The sequence below is a fragment of the Pseudorasbora parva genome, chromosome 2 (assembly GCF_024679245.1).
Source record: "Pseudorasbora parva isolate DD20220531a chromosome 2, ASM2467924v1, whole genome shotgun sequence".
Classification (NCBI taxonomy): Eukaryota; Metazoa; Chordata; class Actinopteri; order Cypriniformes; family Gobionidae; genus Pseudorasbora; species Pseudorasbora parva.
In genome coordinates this window covers 32,257,863-32,283,792 of record NC_090173.1, presented here as the reverse complement: position 1 = coordinate 32,283,792, position 25,930 = coordinate 32,257,863, and the positions used below count along the sequence as shown (strand labels likewise).

At 37.8% G+C, this 25,930-nt stretch overlaps 1 protein-coding gene across 12 annotated transcripts in view; it reads right to left on the bottom strand.

Annotated features, from left to right (window-relative positions):
- Positions 1–25,930, bottom strand: part of kcnc3a (potassium voltage-gated channel, Shaw-related subfamily, member 3a) — a 75,417-nt gene that overhangs the window by 11,793 nt on the left and 37,694 nt on the right. For 6 of the 12 annotated variants that reach the window (XM_067416049.1, XM_067416065.1, XM_067416084.1 and 3 more), the window contains 3 exons: positions 21,934–22,918; positions 17,198–17,404; positions 13,691–13,711 (listed from right to left, as the gene is read on the bottom strand). In XM_067416049.1, the coding sequence (XP_067272150.1) occupies positions 13,691–13,711; positions 17,198–17,404; positions 21,934–22,918 (1,213 nt within the window). The remainder of the gene's footprint in view (positions 1–13,690; positions 13,712–17,197; positions 17,405–21,933; positions 22,919–25,930) is intronic. The other 6 variants (XM_067416075.1, XM_067416116.1, XM_067416122.1 and 3 more) reach the window with 2 other exon arrangements.

Genomic DNA, 25,930 nt, shown 5'->3' with positions numbered 1-25,930 from the left:
CTTCAATACAAAATCTTCTTTTATGTTCAGCAGAAGAAAGTCATTCATTTGATTCGTTTTTCAATAGGGTGTTAACTTGTTTATTGTTTTATTTTGTTAATATTCATATATTTATTGTTTTACTTATTATTATCATTATTCAGGTTATAAAATAAAAAAAATATATGTTTGATTGTCTATGAGAACTGGACTCACATATTTGCTGTTTTTGTTGAAAAAGCCAACACAAATTGATATGGAAGGAAGACCCGGCACGTTACATAGTAGACAACCCCCTCCTGACACAGGAGAACTTCCCACACGGACACAAACACAGTGAGTTAGAAGTCTTAACAGAACAAAACAAGAGACACAAGCTCACAAGGAAGGAAAAACACGGGGTGTTAAGAAGGTCCTACTGTCGTATAGTCGGCAATCCTATCTCCAGTCCCTCGTGTGAGGTACTTCTGTTAGGAAGTGTGTGTGTGTGTGTGTGTGTGTGGCTCAGAGGGCTGCTGGGACACTCTGGGTGCTGCACAGCCACTTGTCATTCAAAATCTACACCAAATCATTAAATCATTGCCTATAGGAGCTGCAAAGGAAGGCAATGGTAGACAGATTGGGGTCATCATGTTCCTCACACCAGACCACTGGTGCAAGCCAGAAAGTGTTTGCCACAGAGGATTTGAGGGAATATACATATTTAACTATTTGTTGTTTTACACAACAGAGTCAAAAGTGTTCATTTAGTGTGTGTGTGTGTGTGTGTGTGTGTGTGTGTGTGTGTGTGTGTGTGTGTGTGTGTGTGTGTGTGTGTGTGTGTGTGTGTGTGTGTGTGTGTGTGTGTGTGTGTGATGCAAACACTGTACAGATAAGAACAAACATTTCCTTCCTATTGCTGGACATGTCTTTAGCTCTCTATTAGTATTTGCTTTCTTTGTATGGGATTAATTATGGGTCAGAATGTACGCCTTGCGGTGTTTCTCCTTCTCTTTCTCTGAACAACTGCTACGTTAATGTGACGGTTAAAAAACATTCTTAACATAGCTGCTTTAGGAGAATGCCTACATGAAAATAGTCCAGTTCGAAGATATCTAAAACGACAGATCTAAATACCTATAATGCAAACTAAACACAAAAAAAGAAAAGAAAAAGAAACAAATAGAAATATAGCTGCAAGCAGCCATTATCGGGGCCAAGCGCAAAGAAGAAGACAAGACATGCCAGCATGGCTGGAAGTCTCAAGCCAACTGCAACAATGAGCCATTAAGGACCTATTAAGTTGATTTTAGGCAAAATAGCAGTAAAATTTTAAATACAGTCAATAATAATGGTTTAATGGTTTATCACTTTCGACCAATAGGTGTCACTGTTACGAAACTGATGTGGTTTAGTCAGATTGAGATGACAATGACACATGCAAAGTTTGGTGTCAATATGTCAAAGCATTGCAGAGATACAGCCTCAAGAGTCATTTTTGCATCATGGCTCAACTCTGTTGCAGTGGTATATGAAAACTGTTTTGTCTATCAATCCGAAATCCATAACTATTTGTCAGCATGGTCTGAAGACGATACGGATCAATTTTGGTGAAAATCGGACAAACGGTCTAGGATGAGTTTGAAAAAGTAGATTTTTAACAAATAACAAGATGGAGCACAGATATGTTTGCAAAATATGGCAAAATTGGTATCTATCTTCTCGGCATGAGCCAATGAATGTATTATGACCAGTCTCATTACAATAGGCTAATTTAATCAAAAGTTATTAGCATTTTTGTACATTTTATTACAACTTTTGACCACAAGGTGGCGCTGCCCCGAAACTTTTTGAATATCTTCGGGACATAGCGCGGAAGACACATACCGAGTTTTGTAATGATACACTAGTGCATTCTTAAATTATAGCATTAGCATTTTAAACCGTAATACTGCATTGAAGTCAATGGGAATTTCATGTTTTGTTTTATTATAGCGCCACCAAGAGGCACAATCCCACCAATTTTTTTATGTGTCCTCGTAGTGAGCCCATACATATGTGTGTCAAGTTTGGTGAAAATATTTCATTTTGTTTTGGAGTTATAGACATTTATATGAAAAAACACGTAAAAAATGACTGACACCTGACTTTGATTGGATTTTACTACCCCTTACTATCAATATTTTGAGATTTGGGCATTAGCGTATAGCTATCGACCTATGTTTCCGAACTTCTGAGGCTGGTTTCGTCTCGATCGGACTAGCGGTTTCGAAGATATCAGCAAATGTTTTTTAAGCACTAAATTACAACTCTGCGCAAACCATATGCCGAAACCTGGCAAGTCTGGTATCGTTGGAGTCGGCAAGGATTCAGGAGACCAAAAAACACACTCCCATCAAAATATGTCAACCACACCCAAAGTTATAAGCGTTTGAAAAAAAAAATTCTCCACTAGGTGGCGCTGTTTCGAAACTTCTCAGGCTACTTCAGGGCATCGTGGTGATGACCCATACCAAGTTTCATAACAATCTGTTCATGCGTTCATAAAATACAGCATTTTTGCACATAATTCAAAATGGCCGACATCCAAAATGGCCGACATGGTAAAATTGGATATCAGTCGACTCGGCATGACGCCCTGAATCTAATGAGACCAATTTTATGATTTTTGGATAAACGGTTCAGAAGTTATAAGCCAAAATAGGCATTTTTCGTATCTCCGGACAGGTAGGTGGCGCTGCGCCGAAACGCTGCATGTTGCTTCAAGTCATGCTTGTGATGACATGTACCAAGGTTGGTTTGAATACGATAAAGCGTTGCGGAGATATAGCCTTTAGTGTGTTTTTGCAACCTCCACGTAAAATTTGTTTGTGCGTTTATTGAAAACGATTGGACGAATCAACTTGAATTCCATAACTTTTTGTCAACATGCTCTGAAGATGATCTGTTTCAATTTTCGTGAAAATCGGAGCAACGGCCTAGGAGGAGTTCGAAAAAGTAGGTTTTTCAGAAAATTCAAAATGGCGGGAAAATTTGCATACCGGAAAATGACATCATAGGGTGAAATCGAATCGGCTTGAGCCAAGGAATCCGATGAAAAAAGAATTTTGTTTCTAGCCCTTAGGGGTCAAAAGTTATAAGCATAAATATGAGTGAAACTTTGGACAGGTGGTGGCGCTAGAGGGATTGAGTTAGAGGCACCAAATTTGCTATAGTGACAGCTCAGACTGGCCTCTATGAGTGTGCCAAATTTCACAACTTTTTACCATACGGTTCTATGGGCTGCCAGAGACTCCTATGGCGGAAGAAGAAGAAGAAGAAGAAGAAGCAGAACAAGCAGCCATTATCGGGGCCAAGCGCAAAGAAGAAGACAAGACATGCCAGCATGGCTGGAAGTCTCAAGCCAACTGCAACAATGAGCCATTAAGGACCTATTAAGTTGATTTTAGGCAAAATAGCAGTCAAATTTTAAATACAGTCAATAATAATGGTTTAATGGTTTATCACTTTCGACCAATAGGTGTCACTGTTACGAAACTGATGTGGTTTAGTCAGATTGAGATGACAATGACACATGCAAAGTTTGGTGTCAATATGTCAAAGCATTGCAGAGATACAGCCTCAAGAGTCATTTTTGCATCATGGCTCAACTCTGTTGCAGTGGTATATGAAAACTGTTTTGTCTATCAATCCGAAATCCATAACTATTTGTCAGCATGGTCTGAAGACGATACGGATCAATTTTGGTGAAAATCGGACAAACGGTCTAGGATGAGTTTGAAAAAGTAGGTTTTTAACAAATAACAAGACGGAGGACAGATAGGTTTGCAAAATATGGCACAATTGGTATCCATGTTCTCGGCATGAGCCATTGACTGTATTATGACCAGTTTCATTACAATGGGTTAATTTAATCAAAAGTTATTCGCATTTCTGTACATTTTATTACAACTTTTGACCACAAGGTGGCGCTGCCCCGAAACTTTTTGAGTATCTTCGGGACATGGAGCGGAAGACACATACCGAGTTTTGTAACGATACGCTAATGCATTCTTAAATTATAGCATTAGCATTTTAAACCGTAATACTGCATTGAAGTCAATGGGAATTTCATGTTTTGTTTTATTATAGCGCCACCAAGAGGCACAATCCCACCAATTTTTTTATGTGTCCTCATAGTGAGCCCATACATATGTGTGTCAAGTTTGGTGAAAATATCTCATTTTGTTTTGGAGTTATAGACATTTATATGAAAAAACACGTAAAAAAGGACTGACACCTGACTTTGATTGGATTTTACTACCCCTTACTATCAATATTTTGAGATTTTGGCATTAGCGTATAGCTATCGACCTATGTTTCCGAACTTCTGAGGCTGGTTTCGTCTCGATCGGACTAGCGGTTTCGAAGATATCAGCAAATGTTTTTTAAGCACTAAATTACAACTCTGCGCAAACCATATGCCGAAACCTGGCAAGTCTGGTATCGTTGGAGTCGGCAAGGATTCAGGAGACCAAAAAACACACTCCCATCAAAATATGTCAACCACACCCAAAGTTATAAGCGTTTGAAAAAAAAAATTCTCCACTAGGTGGCGCTGTTTCGAAACTTCTCAGGCTACTTCAGGGCATCGTGGTGATGACCCATACCAAGTTTCATAACAATCTGTTCATGCGTTCATAAAATACAGCATTTTTGCACATAATTCAAAATGGCCGACATCCAAAATGGCCGACATGGTAAAATTGGATATCAGTCGACTCGGCATGACGCCCTGAATCTAATGAGCCCAATTTTATGATTTTTGGATAAACGGTTCAGAAGTTATAAGCCAAAATAGGCATTTTTCATATCTCCGGACAGGTAGGTGGCGCTGCGCCGAAACGCTGCATGTTGCTTCAAGTCATGCTTGTGATGACATGTACCAAGGTTGGTTTGAATACGATAAAGCGTTGCGGAGATATAGCCTTTAGTGTGTTTTTGCAACCTCCACGTAAAATTTGTTTGTGCGTTTATTGAAAACGATTGGACGAATCAACTTGAATTCCATAACTTTTTGTCAACATGCTCTGAAGATGATCTGTTTCAATTTTCGTGAAAATCGGAGCAACGGCCTAGGAGGAGTTCGAAAAAGTAGGTTTTTCAGAAAATTCAAAATGGCGGGAAAATTTGCATACCGGAAAATGACATCATAGGGTGAAATCGAATCGGCTTGAGCCAAGGAATCCGATGAAAAAAGAATTTTGTTTCTAGCCCTTAGGGGTCAAAAGTTATAAGCATAAATATGAGTGAAACTTTGGACAGGTGGTGGCGCTAGAGGGATTGAGTTAGAGGCACCAAATTTGCTATAGTGACAGCTCAGACTGGCCTCTATGAGTGTGCCAAATTTCACAACTTTTTACCATACGGTTCTATGGGCTGCCAGAGACTCCTATGGCGGAAAAAGAAGAAGAAGCAGAATAATAATAGGAACACTAACAATTTCAATAGGTGCCTCCGCACCTTCGGTGCTTGGCCCCTAATAAAGAGAACTGGAATAGATTAGAGGAAGAGGGCGGGGTAAAAAAAAAAGAGAAAGAAATGTGCATCAACTTCTATTAAACAAAACATTTAAGATATATTTATGAATTGAGCTTTTATGGTCATGGAAGTGCAAAAGTCTAACAAAATACTGATGTGTTGTAATTTTCTGTACTTACTAACAGTACAATGATTCCAGCATAATCATTGACCTGTTGATTCGTCTCATCATCACCATCACACGCACAGAAACACAACTCCAGCCTTACGCATGCAGCACAGAAGGGCTTCGGTGAGAGGTTACGTATGAAGAATTACAACAGTGTTGTGGACTGGTGTAATTCAAACTTAAGCTCGACAGACTCTGTGCTCCTGCAATTCTTCAGCATCTGTGATAGAGATGTGGCGTAATAATTCAATGTGACTGTTACTGTACGTGCAGTATACAAGGCTTTGTCAAAACGTATTAAAGTTATCCGAAGGCATGAAACTCAGAGTCTTAACTTGATAGCGTCACTGCTTAGCATAGTTTATGGTGGCTAACAATCATGCCAATAAGCCCATGGAGATGACGATACTACTGCATCCGTATAGGCAAGCTCTTGATCTGACATGGGTGAAAATCCCTCTCTGCTGTGTGCACGTACCTCATGTCAAACTTTAGTGACACTACGAGGACTGTACGAGTGGCCTGGGGGTGGGATGGAAGGTGAGTGTTAGTAACTAGCACAAATATTAACCGCAGGATTGCTTAGATATTGTACAGCAATAAAATGATACTGTGTGGAACACTTTTGGTCTGTTGCAGTAACTAGCATGTTAAAGAAAGTGCATCTTTTTATGTGACATTACAATGGTCAAGTGAGGAAAGTAGGAGCTTTCGCATTGTTTTTACTAGTCGTCAATTCATATTTAATGTTATGACGTGAATGCACCAATATAGACTATAATGCAGCTATGCTTCAATAGTGTGTTTGAGTTCATACACAGTATTCTATTTCATCTGTGTAATTCTATCCAGGTTAATATTTGCAATATCCACCAGTGGATATTTTTGTTCTTCCTTTAAACACGAACACTGATAGTCACATACACGTTATATGACATCTGCATGTATGATTTAGACACCCAATAGCATGTAGACACAGCTCAACACGACACAACAGTACACAGCACGATATGAACACAACACGAAATGACAGTACACAATCATTACACAGCAAAGACACAAACACTGATCATTACAAAAGAATACTTAAAAGAGAGCAGGAATATGTGATGTAATGACTGCAGTGAGAAGAGAGGAAATAGTTTACATTCAGTTCTTGCATATGCAGTGCAAGGATGGACAGAACTATAAAATGAGTACATTAATATGGTCAGTGATAAACAATTAACACAGAGCGCAGTTCCCAGTAACAGTGTTTGACATCACTGTGGACTGCAGAACAGTATATGAAATGATATCAATAATAAAAAATACAATTTTGTAACACTATTAAGCATTAGTTAACTCATAATTTATAAAGCATTAATTTACATTAATAAGCAGTTTATAAATACAGCTATACATGCTTTATTCTATAAAGCAAGAAGAAAATCTGTTTAATAATTGTATTTTCATACTTTATTAATGATCAATTTATCATTTCTAAATGATGTATTATATTATTTACAAACTAGTTAATTAGAAGTTGTCAGTGGTTCATAAGATCATTTAGAAAGTGAAGGTAAAGGATTAATTTAAATTTATATTATAAGCATTAAAAGCATTTATTAACACACTGAGTAACTATATGTCCAAATAATATGTATACATATACATTTAGTTAGTTTATTAATTCTTTACTTACACTTTTAAAATGATCTTATGAACCACTGACTACATCTAATTAATTGGTTTATAAATAATGCAATACTTAATTTAGAAATTATAATACAATTAATAAATACATTATAGATATACTTATAAATCAAGAATAAAGCATTTATAGCTGTATTTATAAACTCCTTATTAATGTCTAATGCTTTTTAAATAATAAATTAACTATTTACTAATGCTTACCTGCGTCATAGCATGCAGTTATTATAAAGTGTAACAAATAGGGTATAAAAACATATGCATCTAACAGCAGAATCTAAGACAGCAGAGAACACAGCGAAACAGCAAACGCTGAAATAATATTCACAGCACATCCACATCAGTGTGATATTTTACATGCAGTACACCGTCAGTGATGGTGGAAGAGTCACGTACATCCATAAACAAAACATCTGATTTGAAGAACAGTTAGATAAAAAAATAAAATAAAATAAAAAACACGTAAAAAATGTACTGCATCCTTTTCCTAAATTTTGATAACAAATTAATGAACATAAACTGGTCCCAATTTACCATAAAATGGAACCTGAACAAATACAATTCTTACTATTTATCTTACTTGTTTTATCAACTGTGCTCAGGGCTTCAGTGCTACCGAAATAAAATGCAGTGGATGCATATTTTGTTATGACTCAAATAATAATTTTTAATACAATTAATAAGAAATGCTGCAGAGACAACGGTTAAATCCAGCAGTCTGGCCTAGCAAAAAAAGATATAATGAATATACGAATTAACATAAAAATAACGATATAAACTTCACTATAAAATTGGCACTCGTACTAAATGAACCCTTGCCATATTTAAAACGACAGGCAGACATTAAATTTTCACTTCTTTTCACAGGTTCTTATATAGAAGAATTATGAACTATTTTTAATAGCCTTTATGAGGGATGTATTTTAAATAAAACACTCTTGTGACAGGTCCCTCCCCCTTGCAGTGTTCCTCAAGGGGCAGTGACCTAAACAGAATGAGAGCACTGACCCCTCTGGAAGCATTATCGGCCAGGCCAGCAACATCTCTGCCATATTTTGTCGCTCAATTTTTACTGCACTGCAGTCGAATTCTCACACCGATGCAACCTGGAACTCTGACAGTTGGCTGTAACGCCTGTGGGAACTGCATGAAAAAGCAGTTGCAATCAGCAATTATGTCAATTCGGTTGTTGGGGAATCATTCTGGACTGCCGTTCTGTGGACATATTCACTAATTTATAATATGATTTGATTAATTTCTGCAGACTGTAGCAAATATATGAATATAAACGGATTACTGGCATATACCATTATATAAATACAGAGTGTCAGAGAGAGAAAGCAGTTAAGGTTTTGCAGCAACTTTAAAAATGAATGAAAAGGACAGGGATCACTTTTGATACACATTGTGATACATGATATGGTGAAATTGATAATGAATAGGGCTCATCTCATCAAGAGCCCTGGAGAGAGAACCCTCAGGTTCTCCGGTTACGGCAAAGATTCAGAAGTGAGGTTAAATGAGAGTACAGGGGAAAATCAATCAGTCTGCAGAGGGAGAGGAATGGAAGGGAGGGAGAGAGGGAGAGAGGGTGGGGGGAGAGATGGTGACTGCAGCCCTGCAGTGCAGCACTATTTCTACGCTTTAAGACAATGGCCAGAGAGGAAGATGACCACAATGCCCTCAGTCATTGTGCCAGCATCCAGACTGCAGCACTCACACATTGAGCCTCACCACCAGAGTCTGTCAATGGCAGGGCCCAAGGGTATGTGTCAAAGCTCTCAGTGTGCTTAAAATATAAAACCACATCGAAAGAGCACTTTAGACTGAATAAATGATTGATAAAGGTGTGTGTGTGTGTGTGTGTGTGTGGGGGGGGGGACAAGTGCATCATGGGAGTAAGTGGGAGTCTGAACGTTAAGGTTGTAACCAATTTGCCAGGTTTTAAAGGCCAAATTTCATTTCTTAACTTGAACCACCTTGAACCCCTTCGTTTTATATTTCACCATGTTTCGCTTAGTCCCAGAATGCTCTCTTCTACTGTTTCCTTGGCAACAGTGGGCAGGAAGGAGTGTGAGGGGAGAAGGTAGAAACAGAAAGAGGCAGAAGTTTGAGTGGGGAGAAGACAGAAGAACACATGGTGTGGGGATTTAGGAGGAGAGCGAGGGAGAGGAATATAAAGGGATAGTTCACGCACAAATTAAAGTTCATTTACTCGTATGACTTTTTTCCCATAAAAGGAGATATTTTAGTCCATGCTGCTCTTTTCCACATAATAAAAGTGAAAGATCACACATGAAGCTATTCTACACTGTAAAATATTATTTAAAAAATAAGTTACCTGGTTGCCTTAAAATGTGAAATTAATTTAATATTTTGGAGAATCGACAACCTTTATTCAAATATTATTCAAAGATGTGGTAAGCATATTGGGTAATTGTGTTATATTTGTGATGACGCAGTGAAAAATGTTAAATTGTGCTATTTTCATGATTTATCACATTTTTTATGTGGTTCAGATACAATAATATTTAGATGTTTTATTTATTAAACCAAATGCCTTCATCTTATCAACAAAACATTTCAATTAAAAAAAAAAAAAAAAAACTCGCATTTTTAAGGCAACCAGGTTACTTACTTTTCTAAGTAAAACCAAAACATTATTTTTACAGTGTACCGTCTGATGTCAGAATACTTGGAAAATAGAGTGCAAAAGCTGGAAATACACTACACAACTTTTGCCTTGAGATTTTTGCCTTGAGATTTTTGCCTTGAGATTTTTGCCTTGATTTGCAGTCTAGACAAGTCAACATGGAAAGTCATAGTCAGTCTATAGATTTTGGGTCATCAGTGTAGACAGATTTCACCTAAAATTGTGTAGTGTATGATGGGCACAGACTCTTCGAACATGCTTAATATTTTGAGCTGATTTTTAGAACATATTGTTTTCTTCTGTCATGGTTCTTAATGAGTGTTTTTCTGCAAGAGTTTGTTATGTTTGCAATGACTTGTAATGTGTGGTCCTCAGTCTTTTAGTGTATGATGCCCAGTTTTTTCTGTAACATTTACAAAATTGGTAAGGATGATGCCTACCCCCGGGTTCACACACTGTAAAAAATATTGTTGGTTTAACTTAAAAAAGTAAGTAACCTGGTTGCCTTAAAATTTTGAGTTTATTGAAATTAAACATTTGAATTGATACAATAATAAATTGGTTTAAAAAATAGAAACTCAAAATATTATTGTATCTGAACCACAAAACAAATGTGATAAATCATGAAAATAGCACATATTTTCACTGCGTCATCACAAATAAAACACAAAATTACCCAATATGCTTACAGAATCTTTTAATAATATTTTAATAAAAGTTGTCAATTCTCAAAAAATGTTAATTGTATCAACTCAATTTTAAGGCAACCAGGTAACTTATTTTTTAATTTTTTTTTTTTTTTACAGTGCAGATAAGGCTTAAAGCTAGTCCCAGACTAAAATGCATGTTTGAGCTGTTTTATCTGAAAGAAACTTGCACTGACATATCTTAAAATATGTTATTGTTTTATCTCCAGATACGGCACACCAGTAATGTTTTTTTCTTTCTAAGGCATGTTTATAATCCTGGCTTAGTCTCGGCTTTGAAACCAGGCTCCAACGTTTTTAAATATGTTCAGTTTTTATGTGCTTAGTTTGTGTAGTAGCCTAGAAATCTAGACGCACCCTAGCGGTAGCAAATTTAATCTGCCCGCAAGTGTCGTCTAGGACAGGGGTTTTCAAACCATTCCTGGAGCCTCCCCAGCTCTGCACATTTTGGATATCTCCCTTATTGGACACACATAATATCCAACATATGCAGCCCCCTAAGAAATGCATCTCAATAGATATGTTTACTTGCACTACTTTTCCAATCCGATTGCAGATTCTTAAAGGGTTAGGCTTCTGTATAGTAAAAGGTGCTGCATATGATGGATGGGTGTCTTATTTAACACAGCTGTATTAACTCATCAGCTGATTAGTTTAGTACTCCATGACCTGAGCTGGGTGTGTCCAATAAGGGAGACATCCAAAATGTGCAGTGCTGGGGAGGCTCCAGGAATGATTTGAAAACCCCTGGTCTAGGAACTCTCAATACCCTTCTGAGCTGTATTCCTCACAATCTGGACGGGCCAATCACGTCGTGTATAGAGTCGGCGGGCGGGGCCATAATGACGATGGCTGAGTTGTGTTTGCGTGCTTCTAGTAAACACAGAAACTGGCGAACGGCGGCGGTCTTTCGAATCAGCTTTGACCGCGACTCTGGAAGACTTGGAGTTAAGCTTTTCTCTGAGAAAAGAACAAAGAACGGCACTGAAGTCATTCTTAAAAAGGGAAGATGTGTTCGCAGTTTAGCCGACCGGATACAGCGAATGTTTAATCTGTCAACAAGCTCTGCTTCACCTTCGTTGCTCTGGTTGGTGTAGCGCTATCCTATCGCGTGCAGAGGGAGTTTGAAAGACAACCGTTTATCCCGCCCCTCGGATTGAGCTGTCAATGGTGAGTTTCCAGACCAAACATCTTGATGTGGGTCTGGCTTGTCAGGCTATTTGTGTAGTGTATTCCAGCCATATTATTTTTATGTCTTTTATTAAACTTGACAGCCCATTTACAAATTGTATGAAAGACAGCAGCTTATATTCTTATATTACATTCTGATAAACATCTCCTTTTGAGTCCCATCGAAGAACGTCAGTGCGCATGACTGACTTTCTTGTGTGAGACACAAAAGGAGATGAAATTGAAATAACAAACTGTAATAAAGATGAGTAAATGAATTGTCGTATTGGGGTGAACTATTTTAAAACATCTATACCAACCGAACACACTGAAAAGCAATAGCACAAATATAAACTAAAATAACAAAAACCTCAGAAACCCCTTACTTTCATACAACATATAAACATATACAACTCCAAACAACCCTATACACACACACACACACACACACACACACACACACACACACACAAACACACACACACACACACACACACACACACACACACACACACACACACACACACACACACACACACACACACAGGTCAATATTATGGAATCTATGAAGAAAAATTAAGAAAACATCCAAAAGAGACACTTTTGACCTTTCCTGACCTGTGCTCTTCTACATTAGTCAACAGAACTAAAAAGTGTAATTGAAGAGGCACGAAGTAATACCAGTAAAACACACTCTTGGGGACAACTCAAGCAGCCAGAAAGAGTGAGAAAGGAGAAAGCAAGAAACAGTCCCACATTAAAAACAAAAACACACTATTTGTGTCAATTTCCCCCAGTTTAGAGCCTTAACATATATGTAAACCTTTCAGTTTCTATTCATAACTACAGCACCACAGCACTTATAGTGTCCGGTTAAAATGACAACAGCCCAGGTATGTCATTACAGCCCTACAATAACTTACCTGTGTCTGTGGGCATCAGTAATATGTGTTTGCTGAGCTTTTAGTGTCTGTGTTGTGTTTTTTCATCTTACCTCACCATAAAATTCCCTTTAAATGTCCATGCGTCTTTTTCAAGTCTATCAGGCAGGTTTTGTGTATATGTGCGGCAGAATTGTGTCCCTGATCAGTTAGACTACAGGACTGTAGCACACATCCTAACAGCCTCAGTGTTTCAGCACAGCCCTAGACAGCATTTTCAATATTAAAATACTCTTCATGGCTAGAATGTTGGAGAATATATTTCATATAATGAATGGTTTTCATCTGCTGGCTGTGATGAAACACTGGTCAGTGGACCCCAGAGTGGAGGGCAGTTCCAGGAGAGAGAAGAAACCAGCTTTATTCAAAAAATAAAACAGAAAATGCAAATAAAACACAACCCTTCCCAGTGACCGTTCACCAAAACCCCTAAGGCACAAAAAGGCATTCCTCTTTGGACTTCTTTCAGGTAGTATATATAATGTGGGATGGCAATTATACAGCCCTAAAAAGGCAAAACAGAATAACTACACCCACATTGGATTCACTGGTTTTATATGATTTCCATGTTTTTTTTCCTGAATCAGAACATAGTTGAGCCAAACCGGTTAGTAAAAGGTGAAATCAAAGTTTAACAAATGCGATTTTGGACATGCAATGTGTAGTTACTGCGCTTTGCCTTTTAAACGACAGTATAGTGAGCAATGAATCTCTGTACAAAGACCTGAGGGGCACTATACTAAAGTGAAAGGTCACCGCTAGGGAGGAGAAGGAGGAGGAAGAAGTCACAGCAACACCGAATGGATTACAGTGCACACACACGACAACACACGAACAAGGGAAGACATGTGAAACAGTGTAGCAACAAGAGCTGACATACAAACGCATGACACGACACAACCTGAGGAAGGAGATAACACAACAACAGCTCGTCAGACAAGCGCACCTCAGAAACACACACATTATAGAATACATCCCCAAACACACAAATTAAGCAGAAATAACACATAACCACCTGTCAAAACACATTTAACATTTCAATTTCTTCCAGTCTGTGGGTGTTTGAACTTGAGTGTGTGCTGAACTATACTAGCCCGAGGGTTAAAAGTGCAGTGCTAACTTGTGCTCAGTTCAGTCAAGAGAGAAGAGTGTGAACAATGAATAAACAGGATGAAGGAAAACAACTGAAGAAATAATCAGAGGAAAAAACAATTAGAACTACTTCATAGGGTAAAATGAGAGTGAGTGAGTGAGAAAGACAGTGATGAGGGAGATAGTGCTGTAATGGTGTCACTCGTATATTGAACGCTTAGCCTTTGAGATATATGTAGGCTAGATATATATAGTGGTTTCAAAGCTAGTCCAAGCAAACCCTTGTTCATTTTCGAGTCAGAGAGACACAAGGTTTGACTCTAGTTTGTTGTGAGTCAGGTTAGAAATTAAAAAAAGGCTCGTGAAAAGTTACAGAAATGCTCTTGATATTTAGAAGAAAAAAAGTTAATTATTTTATGATGAATCATATATTGAATTTTATGTATATATCGGGATTAGTATGAAAATACAAGCGACAATTATTTAAAATTGGTATTCTAGCATTTTTTTGGTTAAGACATCTTTGGACTACTCATTTCTTAATTTATTTTATATTTTATATAAATTATAAAAAGGAACTTGATGCTGTTTTTATGGGGTTAGAAATAAAATTCCGCTCTTTAACGGCTAAAAATAAATTATTCATTCATTAATTCCAGGTGCAAACTGAAAGAAAATGAAAAACAATATATATGTACACACTCACCTAAAGGATTATTAGGAACAACTGTTCAATTTCTCATTAATGCAATTATCTAGTCAACCAATCAACATGGCAGTTGCTTCAATGCATTTAGGGGTGTGGTCCTGGTCAAGACAATCTCCTGAACTCCAAACTGAATGTCAGAATGGGAAAGAAAGGTGATTTAAGCCATTTTGAGCTTGACATGGTTGTTGGTGCCAGCAGGGGTTGGTCAGAGTATTTCAGTTACTGAAATCTGCTCAGTTACTGGGATTTTCCCGCACAACCATGTCTAGGGTTTACGAAGAATGGTGTGAAAAGGGAAAAACATCCAGTATGCAGCAGTCCTGTGGGCGAAAATGCTTTGTTGTGGCCTGGTCTGATGAGTCTCTATTTCTGCTGAGACATTCAGATGGTAGAGTCAGAATTTGGTGTAAACAGAATGAGAACATGGATCCATCATGCCTTGTTACCACTGTACAGGCTGGTGGTGGTGGTGTAATGGTGTGGAGGATGTTTTCTTGGCACACTTTAGGCCCCTTAGTGCCGATTGGGCATCGTTTAAATGCCACGGCCTACCTGAGCATTGCTTCTGACCATGTCCAACCCTTTATGACCACCATGTACCCATCCTCTGATGGCTACTTCCAGCAGGATAATGCACCATGTCACAAAGCTCAAATCATTTCAAATTGGTTTCTTGAACATGACAATGAGTTGACTGTACTAAAATGGCCCACACAGTCACCAGATCTCGCCCCAATAGAGCATCTTTGGGATGTGGCGAAACGGGAGCTTCGTGCCCTGGATGTGCATCCCACAAATCTCCATCAACTGCAAGATGCTATCCTATCAATATGAGCCAACATTTCTAAAGAATGCTTTCAGCACCTTGTTGAATCAATGGCACGTAGAATTAAGGCAGTTCTGAAGGCAAAAGGTCAAACACAGTTTTAGTATGGGGTTCCTAATAATCCTTTAGGTGAGTGTATATATATATATATATATATATATATATATATATATATATATATATATATATACACACACTGTATATAGACCGTTAGTACAAAAGTGAATTTCTGACACTGCTGTGATTGATGCTACTGTGATATTTAGTACATGCGAATATTAAATACTCAAGTTAGATTAGTGTACTATGGTACAAAATTGTCAAACACATAGACAAAACACATTAAAGGCATATTTAACACAAAATTGATATTGTTTCTGTTAAACTCAGTTTAGTAGTGTGACTTTAGTACTGAGTGTGACTAGTGATGTTTGTGTTTCATATCTACAGTTGCTCTAAAGTAAGAAATTGCTAAATATAGTACAAATAATAGTAAATGTGTTGTTCTTAAATATAAACGTAATCATAGCAGTATGCTGTATGGAGTAAATGTTGACCATTTTTGTACTCTAATCTCTACGCTGCATCACAGGTAGCTTTTTTAAGTTTTACCTCTTATTCATTATGGTTTGATCCAGGAAGAGGCAGAATTGGCATTGAGGTCCTGCTGTAGCAGTGGCCCTTCCGGCTTGAACCATTCCTCTCCTGGGTTGGCGTCTGCAGCTTCTAGTGTTTTTTCAGGGGGTTGGATGTAGGATTTGGTTGTGTAGACGGGTGTATTTAGGATATGTGGAGGTTAATAGAAAGGTGCAGGAGTAGGATATTATAGAGAGGAAGGCAGTAGATATTAATCATGCCGTTGCAAAAAAGTAAAAGACATGAACAGACATAAGAGGATGTGTCGCAAAGAGCGTGAGGTTCAGAAGATTGGGAGAAAAGAGGGCAATTTGAAAGGATGGAAGGAGGGAATAATACATGAAGAGAGTCAAGACAGGGAGGGAGGCCAGGAAGAGAGAAAGAGAATGAAGTAATAAATCAATGAATGAGAGCAAATGCAAGCCTGATAGATAGATAGATAGATAGATAGATAGATAGATAGATAGATAGATAGATAGATAGATAGATAGATAGATAGATAGATAGATAGATAGATAGATAGATAGATAGATAGATAGATAGAATTTGAAGAGCTTCTTAACCATACGCAGTTTATTTGCTTAATAAATCTGTTTATTTAAATTCTGTAATATGAAAGGATTACTTTCACTGAAAAGTTCTGATTTTATGAAAGATTAAACACTATTATCAAAGATACGAATTAAATTATTACTGCGTGTGTGGTAGCAGCTTTGCTAACAATGAGCGCCCTTCAGAATGATTGATGTGGTGAATAATGAGGAAAAAATGCAAGAGATGGAGCTATGCTGTTAGTATGGATGCAGAGAGTATGTTTTATGGCGTATACCTCTGATGTACTTAGTGAAGTGCATCTCAGTGCATGTATATTTGAGTATAAATGTGTATAATTCAAATATCTGTGTATATATATATATATATATATATATATATATATATATATATATATATATATATATATCTATATATATATATCTCGCTGCAGTCGTTTTTTGTTGTTGTTGTAATATGTGTCTTTGCCCTAATACGAAATAACAAGCATTTGAACATTTAACTTACCTTTCTTTGTAATGTACCCTGAAAATATGAGTATAATAACATGTTTGTTTGTGTGTGCCGCATACCTTTCCTGACATTGCTGTCTGTGGTGCGGAACTCTCCGGTACTGAGAAGGAAGCAGGCCCTATCGTGGGGGTAACGCTCACGCCCCGTGCCTGTCCCCAACCCACCAGTGGCCGGACTCCTGTCATCTGGCCCCAGCACCTGATCTATGGTGGGACAGTCCTCATTAGCCAGAGCTGCGTTTGCAGCGTCCCCGTTTTGCTTTGAGTCTGAAAGAAAGAAAGAAAGAAAGAAAGAAAGAAAGAAAGAAAGAAAGAAAGAAAGCGACCGTTAGCGGGTGATATTAGAGAGAGTATAGTAACATGAAAAGACAGGGGGGGGGGGGGGTTAGGAAGAAAAAAGTCAGGGATGAAAAGGGATAAATAAAAAGGAGCAAAAATAGAGATGTGCTACAAAAAGAGCATCAGCATCACTTGATTAGAATGGAGCAGGGGGGTTCAGAACATCACGCATACACACACACACACAACATGAATGAGTGTGTCTGAAAGACTGAGATGTGTGCACACTCAAACAAAGAAGCTGCAGGGGCACTTGTTCTTATAGCTTCCGACACAGCTGTCAAATCTAATCTGACGTGAGTTACCGCTCAACAATTTACAGAAATAAGCCAGGGGGCAAAGCCTGCTAAAGACATGGAGAGAGATAGAAAAAAAGGAGAATGGGAAGGCGAGGGAGAACATGGCATAGAGACCGGTTATGTAATTTGACCTCATTGGAAGGAATTACAAATATTTATCTGTGAAGACCGCAGTCCAAATGACTGTGAAATCTGGAAGATGATGAACATTCACACTGGAGTGGTGATGAATGGATGTCACAAAAGTCTATAGCAAAGGTCATGACATAAGGTTTGCCACACCAGATATAACTCACTTCTCTGACAGCCATTAAATTACAGTCATTAAACGGATCATAAAAATGCTTATAATACGATAAATGTAAATAAAATACATTTATTCACCATGTCTTTAACCCTCATGTTGTGTTACCTTTTTCTAGAAAATGCTAGTTAATGTTATCGCATTGGACTAAAACTTACTGACATTACTCACCCAGGGTATAACTTGTCATACATGTGGTGTACAAAAAATTACTCTTTTTCACATGATTACTATCACCAAATATTTGATTCAATTTTTTTGTTAACTTGTTCAATTATAGGCCAGGGTTTGTATTTCTTTGATCTGATTTGTGTCATTTTGGCAATATTGAATACAATGTAAAAATATTCCCTGCTTTAATGTTTAATGTTTTGTACAAAATGGCACAAAGTCACACGTGTGGTGTTCCTGGTCAAAAATGGCCGGCCTACAAAAATAACTTTTAAATTGCTGGCAATGCTATATTATCACCAGATATTGTATTCAATCTTTTTCTCAACTTATTTTCTTTCAGTTAGTATATGATTTGTATATATTTATTTTAAATTGACTGATTGTATGCCTCACTGATCTGAGCTTATATTGGTTGAAAATGACCATCCATTGAAAATGAACGGGCAAGATCAAAAACATGAGAAACATTAAGTGTTCATGAGCATGTTCATCCTATTCATGTTCACATATTTATATGTATGCATGCAATGATAAAGGCCTCGGACCGGTGCATGTTTGGACACATGCACACTCACGCTAATGTGCAAAGACACACACACACACACACACACACACACACACACACACACACACACACACACACACACACACACACACACACACACACACACACACACACACACACACACACCTACACACACACTCACACACACACACACACACACACACACACACACACACACACACACACACACACACACACACACACACACACACACACACACACACACACACACACACCTACACACACTCACACACACACACACACACACACACACACACACACGTTCATGTACACAAACAAACTGAGTATTACAGGCTTTCTTTTTCACACAGACAAACCTTATTCTCAGATTAATGAGGCCTACAACCAATCAGATCCAAAAAGAAATAGAAAACCTGTCTTATTTGAAAGAAAACAAGTTGACAAAAAGATTGAATCTTATATTTAGTAATAATATTACTAAATAATAATCTTTGACCGGGAACACAAAAGTTGGGCTAAATATCTACATGAATTTAGTTTATCTGTGGAACACAAAATGAAAAATCTAGTACAATGATCAAGCTGCTCTTTTCCATACAATGAAAGTAAATGGTAACCACGGCTGGCTTTTGAGTGCATAATGAGTCAATTTCTGTCTGTTCATCATATAAAACTATTGCATTGTTTTGACTAATTTTATTATATATCATATTTAATTTCTTTGAAGCTTGACAGCCCTTGGTCCCTATTGACCTTCACTGTATAGAGGTGAGCAGCTCGTCATTCTTCACAACATCTCCTTTCGCTTTCCATTGAAGAAATACAGTCATAAGTGTTTGGATCGACATATGGATGAAAAATGGTGAGATTTTTAATTTTGGGTGAACCTTTTAAAAATCTCAAGTATAGAAATCAATCTACAGAATCAGAGCATCTCTCACACATCCCCAAAAAACACAATCATACATGGGGACGGGGGACAAACAAATGACCAAATATTTTAGGTTTTATACTTTTAGTTTTACACTACTTAAGAGGCTACTTAATAAAACGTAATTCATAGTACACACGATGGATATGATGCCAGTATAGGTGTCAAGGGCGTGTGGGATTTAAAGCTATGGGAGGGCACATGTGCTAAAGCGCCTCTTCACAGCAAGTGTCTCAGGATGCTTATGCTTCCTTTTATTTTCCCCTGGAACTTCCAGCTGTGAGGACTCCGAGAAAGATTAAAACAAAGAAGGGAAGCTGAAAACTAGCTCTCATTCACTTAAGAGGCTGCTTGTTCTAAAAAATGTTATATGAAAAACGATCTAAGTTGTCCTATTTATAAGGATGCTATGCCAAGTCGATTACACATCTGGCATAATCCGTTTCTTTGGTGTTGAAATCAGATGAAATCGTCAGAGGTAAGCAGAGTGCTGTTCATCTGAAACCTTTTGCTTGCATTATAGATCAAATATAGCATATGCTAATCTGAGTTGCCGTGACTCATTTGCCTCATGTTAATCTTAGCATGGGGTGTGTATATCGGTGTTCTGCACAGTAATGACAGACGGAGCTCTCTCGGCTGCCTGAACTCACTGGCTCAACCTGACTGACACCTTCACATGGAAAAACACGCAAACTCATAGCGGAATAAAATTTTCGTAAACAGTATTTTGATCTGGTTTTAATTAAAACATCCTTAAAACAAGAACAACTACTTAGTAGCAAAATTTTCTGAGAATTGCTTGAGCAATGTTATTTTCTACTAACCAATAAGGTTCTTTAATATCAGGTCTACCAATAAATAGCACCATTTGGTGGGTTATAAATAATAATAATTACTATTATTAATAAATAGTGAAATATTCATAGTGCATGGTATGCTTTTCATAGAAATTTTTTATTTATTAAATAAATTATAATGATTAGTTATGTTTTAAGGTTTTGCTAACATTCCCATTATGTTATAAAATGTTATTTGAATATTTGAATTGTTTTGGTTAAAGGAACATTCCATTTTATAATTTTGAAAATTATCTGAAAATTACTTTGTTTTGAATATTCTCTGAACATTCTGAAACAATTAGTAACATTTAAAAAAACACACATCAAAAAGCTAAAATTTTCAAAAAGTAAAAAAACATTCATACTTTTACAATAAACTAAAAAGTTCCATGAATGATGTATAAATAACACTATTGTGCTAACATTTTAAGAACATTATTAAGGTCCAGATAACTTTGAACGAACATTGTTTTAATTTTACTGGAAGAAATTTTGTTCATAACTTCGAGATATCCTTCCCAGAATTCTGAGAACCAGTGTGTATCAACTAATGTCACATATTAATACGCTGATTTGGAGTTGACTGAACATTTAAATGTTGAAAACATCTGTGCTGCTTTTTTCAGGAGTCTTGGATGAATGGAAAGTTTAAAAGAACAGCATTTATTTTCAATAGATTTTTTTTGATAAAATGTATGCAAATTTAATGCATTTAATGTTTTAATTTAAAGTACTTTGTATATATATTTGGAATTTTGTAAAAAAAAAAAAAAAAAAATCCAACTGATTCCTAAAATCAGTTTGTGCATTGAGTGTGGAAATAAACTTCACACACAAATAAGACAGTAAACTCCATGTCAATCATCTACCAAAAAGCTGTTAGCTAGATTCAGGGTCATATTCCCTTCCCTTCTGATTGGCTGCAATGTTTCCAAGTAGTCTAAGAAACTGATTGGAACACATGAAACATAATCCTGCTATAATTTTAATAACATCCCTGCCCTCTGTCAAACCCAGCCGTGACAGGCCAGTTTCGCATATTACTACTCTCAAATATTTGTCAAGTGTATGTGTGTAGACAGCTACACGAGATTACATAAAAGACCCAGTTTAGGCGATGACAGTTCATTATAAAGATCTATAAGTGATGGGCACAGGCAGAACTTTCATGATGGGTGAGACATCACACCCAAAAATACATTCACTTTAAGCGGTGTTTGTTAATGGCATCCTTTGTTTGTAATATAGCAATTATTTGGCTTATTGTTGGAAATGATAGCTATTAATACAGAAAGACCTCACACACACACACACACATACAGACATGTAAACACATGGGTACACTCACACGCACACACACCTGCTCTGTTAATCTCTATGATTTCCTCCTGTGCAAGAGGACAGTCTCCTGCCATGCTTCCAGAGCCCACCATACCGCCCAGCACATTACCCATGATCCTGTGCGGCGAGGCAGTGGCCATGGCCAGGGCATCTGGCTTACAGTAGTTGGGCGATCCAGGCTGCGGAGCCCGCGGGATGTGCTTGTTCTTTTTCTTGGGCAGCTTCTGCTTGGCCATGGCCAGAGAGTAGTACATGCCGAAGTTGTTCACAATGACGGGCACAGGCATGGCGATGGTCAGCACGCCCGCCAGAGCGCACAGGGCACCCACTAACATTCCAGACCATGTTTCTGGATACATGTCACCATAGCCCAGTGTTGTCATGGTGACCACTGCCCACCAGAAGCCAATGGGGATGTTTTTGAAGGTGGTGTGGGCGCTTGCCGTGGGGTCAGCCGGGTCAGCGCCAATGCGCTCGGCGTAGTAGATCATAGTGGCGAAGATGAGCACTCCAAGAGCAAGGAAGATGATAAGGAGCAAGAATTCATTGGTGCTGGCGCGGAGCGTGTGACCCAGCACTCTCAGCCCCACGAAATGCCGAGTAAGCTTGAAGATTCGCAGGATTCGGACGAATCGCACTACGCGCAAAAAGCCCAGCACGTCTTTCGCCGCTTTAGAGGAGAGGCCGCTCAGCGCCACCTCCAGGTAAAAGGGCAGGATGGCTACAAAGTCAATGATGTTCAGCGAGCTCTTGAAGAACTCGGCCTTGTCCGGGCAGAAGATGACACGGGCGAACACCTCGATGGTGAACCAGATGACGCATACGCCCTCCACGTAGGTCAGCCAGTTGTCAGTCACTACCTCAAACACAATCTCCTCCCGCGTGACGTTCCCCACTGTCACGTTCTCTGTCTTATTGTAGATGGTGTTGAAGGCCTCGTGTGTCTCCAAGCAAAATGTTGAGATGGAGATGAGGATGAACAGGAGCGAGCCGAACGCCACATACTGAAAACAGAGAGAGGAAGACACAGAGAGAGACAGGAAGACACAAAGAGAGATGAGAAGATGAGCACAATTATATTATACAGAGAAATCAGTGAGATCACTTTTGGATCACTATTTAAATGTTAAAAAAAGTGTTACAGTGTCATTTCTATGGCAGAATTGCACAAAAATAATGACCATCAACACGATCTAGATCAGGGGTCTTCAACAGGCGCCCTGCCATTTATTGCTTTATAACAAACTAAAGTTGTGTCCCAAATGATGTACACATTAGTGAAATTTCACGGACTATAGACCCGGTATAGTTTGGCTTTGAGTAACCTACTTATAGGCCAAATAACCTTGACCTTGGATACGTCATTTTTGCCTTCATGTAAGCAAAGTCAGCAGTGATTAGAAGGTGTTTGGTTTCATTTATTGGAAATGTTCATGTTCTAGATGACTGGTCTATTCTTGGGCTATGGCTATACGTCTATTAAATTGTCACTGACAGTATATATTTTGCCTTGTTTTAGCCTAGACGTCAGGGCTGTGCTTGGATGGCTATTAGACATCTTTTTAACACAAAATTGCTTGCTGGGTAGTGATGTATTAAGCATGTTTGCCAATGTGTTGAATCCGCAAACTCTGCATGACTATCTTGCGAAATCTGCGATGGGAAATCTCTCGTCCTCATGTGAAATTCAATGAGAGGATTCCTATTAAATTGACTTTTTATATTGAATTTTGCCTGCATAACAATGTGTCTGCAGCTTAATATATGAATTTCAGAAGATTATTTTCTCGTCCAGCATCAGTCTAAAAGCCATTCCCCTTCCACTAAATAAAACAAAATCAGTTTCAGTTAAAAAAGGGCATGATGCAAGTATTTTACTTGTTGGTATTTTCAGTGAACACACTATTAGGCTACTGTATACTACAAAATGGTTACAAGTACACAAATTGGGTCGCACCTTAAATTTAGTTAAAGATTTACCAAACTAAACCTTTAACTAATGAAGCTGGGTTCCACTAAACATAACCCATTGTTCCTCACACATTAATACTTTAAAATTATGTAAAGTTTAAATGTAATAATAATAGTTTTTTATGGCTTTGCAGCTTAAGTATCCTAAAGTATGTTAATGCATTAATGTGAATAAGCACGCATTATTATAGGCCAGGCTTAAAATGCAACACTCAGTTTTAAACAATATTTAACAGAGAGTCCCTGCTTAGTCTTTCTATACAACAAAGGCTTCTTAGATTGGAGAAAGGTTGAAGACACCTTTTCTAGATAGAATTTCTTAATCAAAATAGCATGCTGGGTTTCTCTTTCTCTGGTTAAAACTGTAAGGCATCCGTTACACAAGAACACTGAAAACAAGCACTTGAAAATAGACAGAAAGACACATGACAGAATAAGCTCTTTAACATCCAGAGGCTGCTGTGATGCAGTTTGGACCACTGCAGAGGTCCTTCACAATCAGAAAGAGACGTACCACAGATAGAGGGCGCCAAATACCACAACAAAACAGCAAAAGTGCTCTGCGAATCGTGGGGATGGTGTGAATGCAGCAGTCTCATTGACACACTGAGGAAACACCACAGAGGAAGAAGACGGGGGTAAAGCAGACTCTGTGGAATGAGTGTGAAGACGAGGAGAATAGATTATGAAGGCAGTGAAAGAGAGAAGAGATGGTATGTATCCAAAAAACTGCAATGAAAGGGAATGAAAAATAAATGTATATTAAGAAATAAAAAAGAGGGAGAAAAGGGGAAGCGAGAGGCCAGTGAATTATAGTGGTCACCATTCTAAAAACAGATGTCATGTTGTCTCTCCTGTAGATAGATGTGCATTGATTTGCTAGTACACGTCTCTTGTTAAAGCCCACGGCCTCTCCTCCTATCACCTGCAATCAATATAATCGCAGTCCACCTCAGTGTCAGCATTTATACTATGATTTTTTTATGTAGCCCATCAAAGTCATTTATTTGGAAGTATATGGGTGTGAAACACTGCTGCTGCCATTCCCCTCCGCAGTGCTCACATTTTTCTCCCCACTCCTCGCTCCTCATTTCTCCCCCACCTCTCTGTCCGTCCATACTTGCCCCTCCTCCCTTTACTGGGGTAAACCATTTCTTTTTGCAGAGGAATATCTCTCCACCTCCTTCTCTGTCTCCAGTCTTCTGGCTCCCCTGCACTGACAGTCCTCCTACCATGTTTTCAATGTTTCTGTCTCTGTGGCTTTCCTTCAAGTTGCCCAGATGTCCCACACATCTCACAATGGCATGGCAGACATTTACAGTGCAAAAATTTCCATAAGCAGTGTTTTAGCTTGTTTTAACAGTACAATATATCAATTCAATTTATATAGCCTACCTGAGAAGATGTGTGTAAGATTGGTTTTCAGAGAAAATATTGTGAATAAAGTTTTTTTTATCTTACACTATTGCCAAATAGTTTTTTTAAAAGAATGAATATCACAACATTACGATAAAACTTGCCAATGGGGTAAGAACAATAAATGTAATGTATTCTCTGGAAAGAAGACTAACTATCTTTATCATTATTTTGTTTATTAAAACAGAAGTATGGATAGATTTTTTATTTCGTATTGTGACGTTCGTCCGAGTTAAACAAATTATGAAAAATAAAAACAAATGTAAGATGGGGACTTGGTTTAATCAGTTGTTGACTAGATTTTAAGATGTGGACATTGCACTCAATTAATTAAATATTACATTTTGATTAAACATTATGAGGTTGAAAAATGTAAAAGAAAAAAATTAAATTAGGTTGCAATCAAAATTATTTAACCCTTGGAGAGCTTTTCTAAAGATATTTTTTTTTTATTGCATCTATAACAGTTTAGTGTAGCAGATAAAAAGTGATAATGTCAATATATAATGTTGCGCTTTTTTGTAATGGTGTGGTACAAAACTGTTAAAACAATTAAGCATTTGGAAACTCTATATCAAAACTGTATTAGCTTGTGCTGTTATACATACATACATTAAGCCCATGCATGT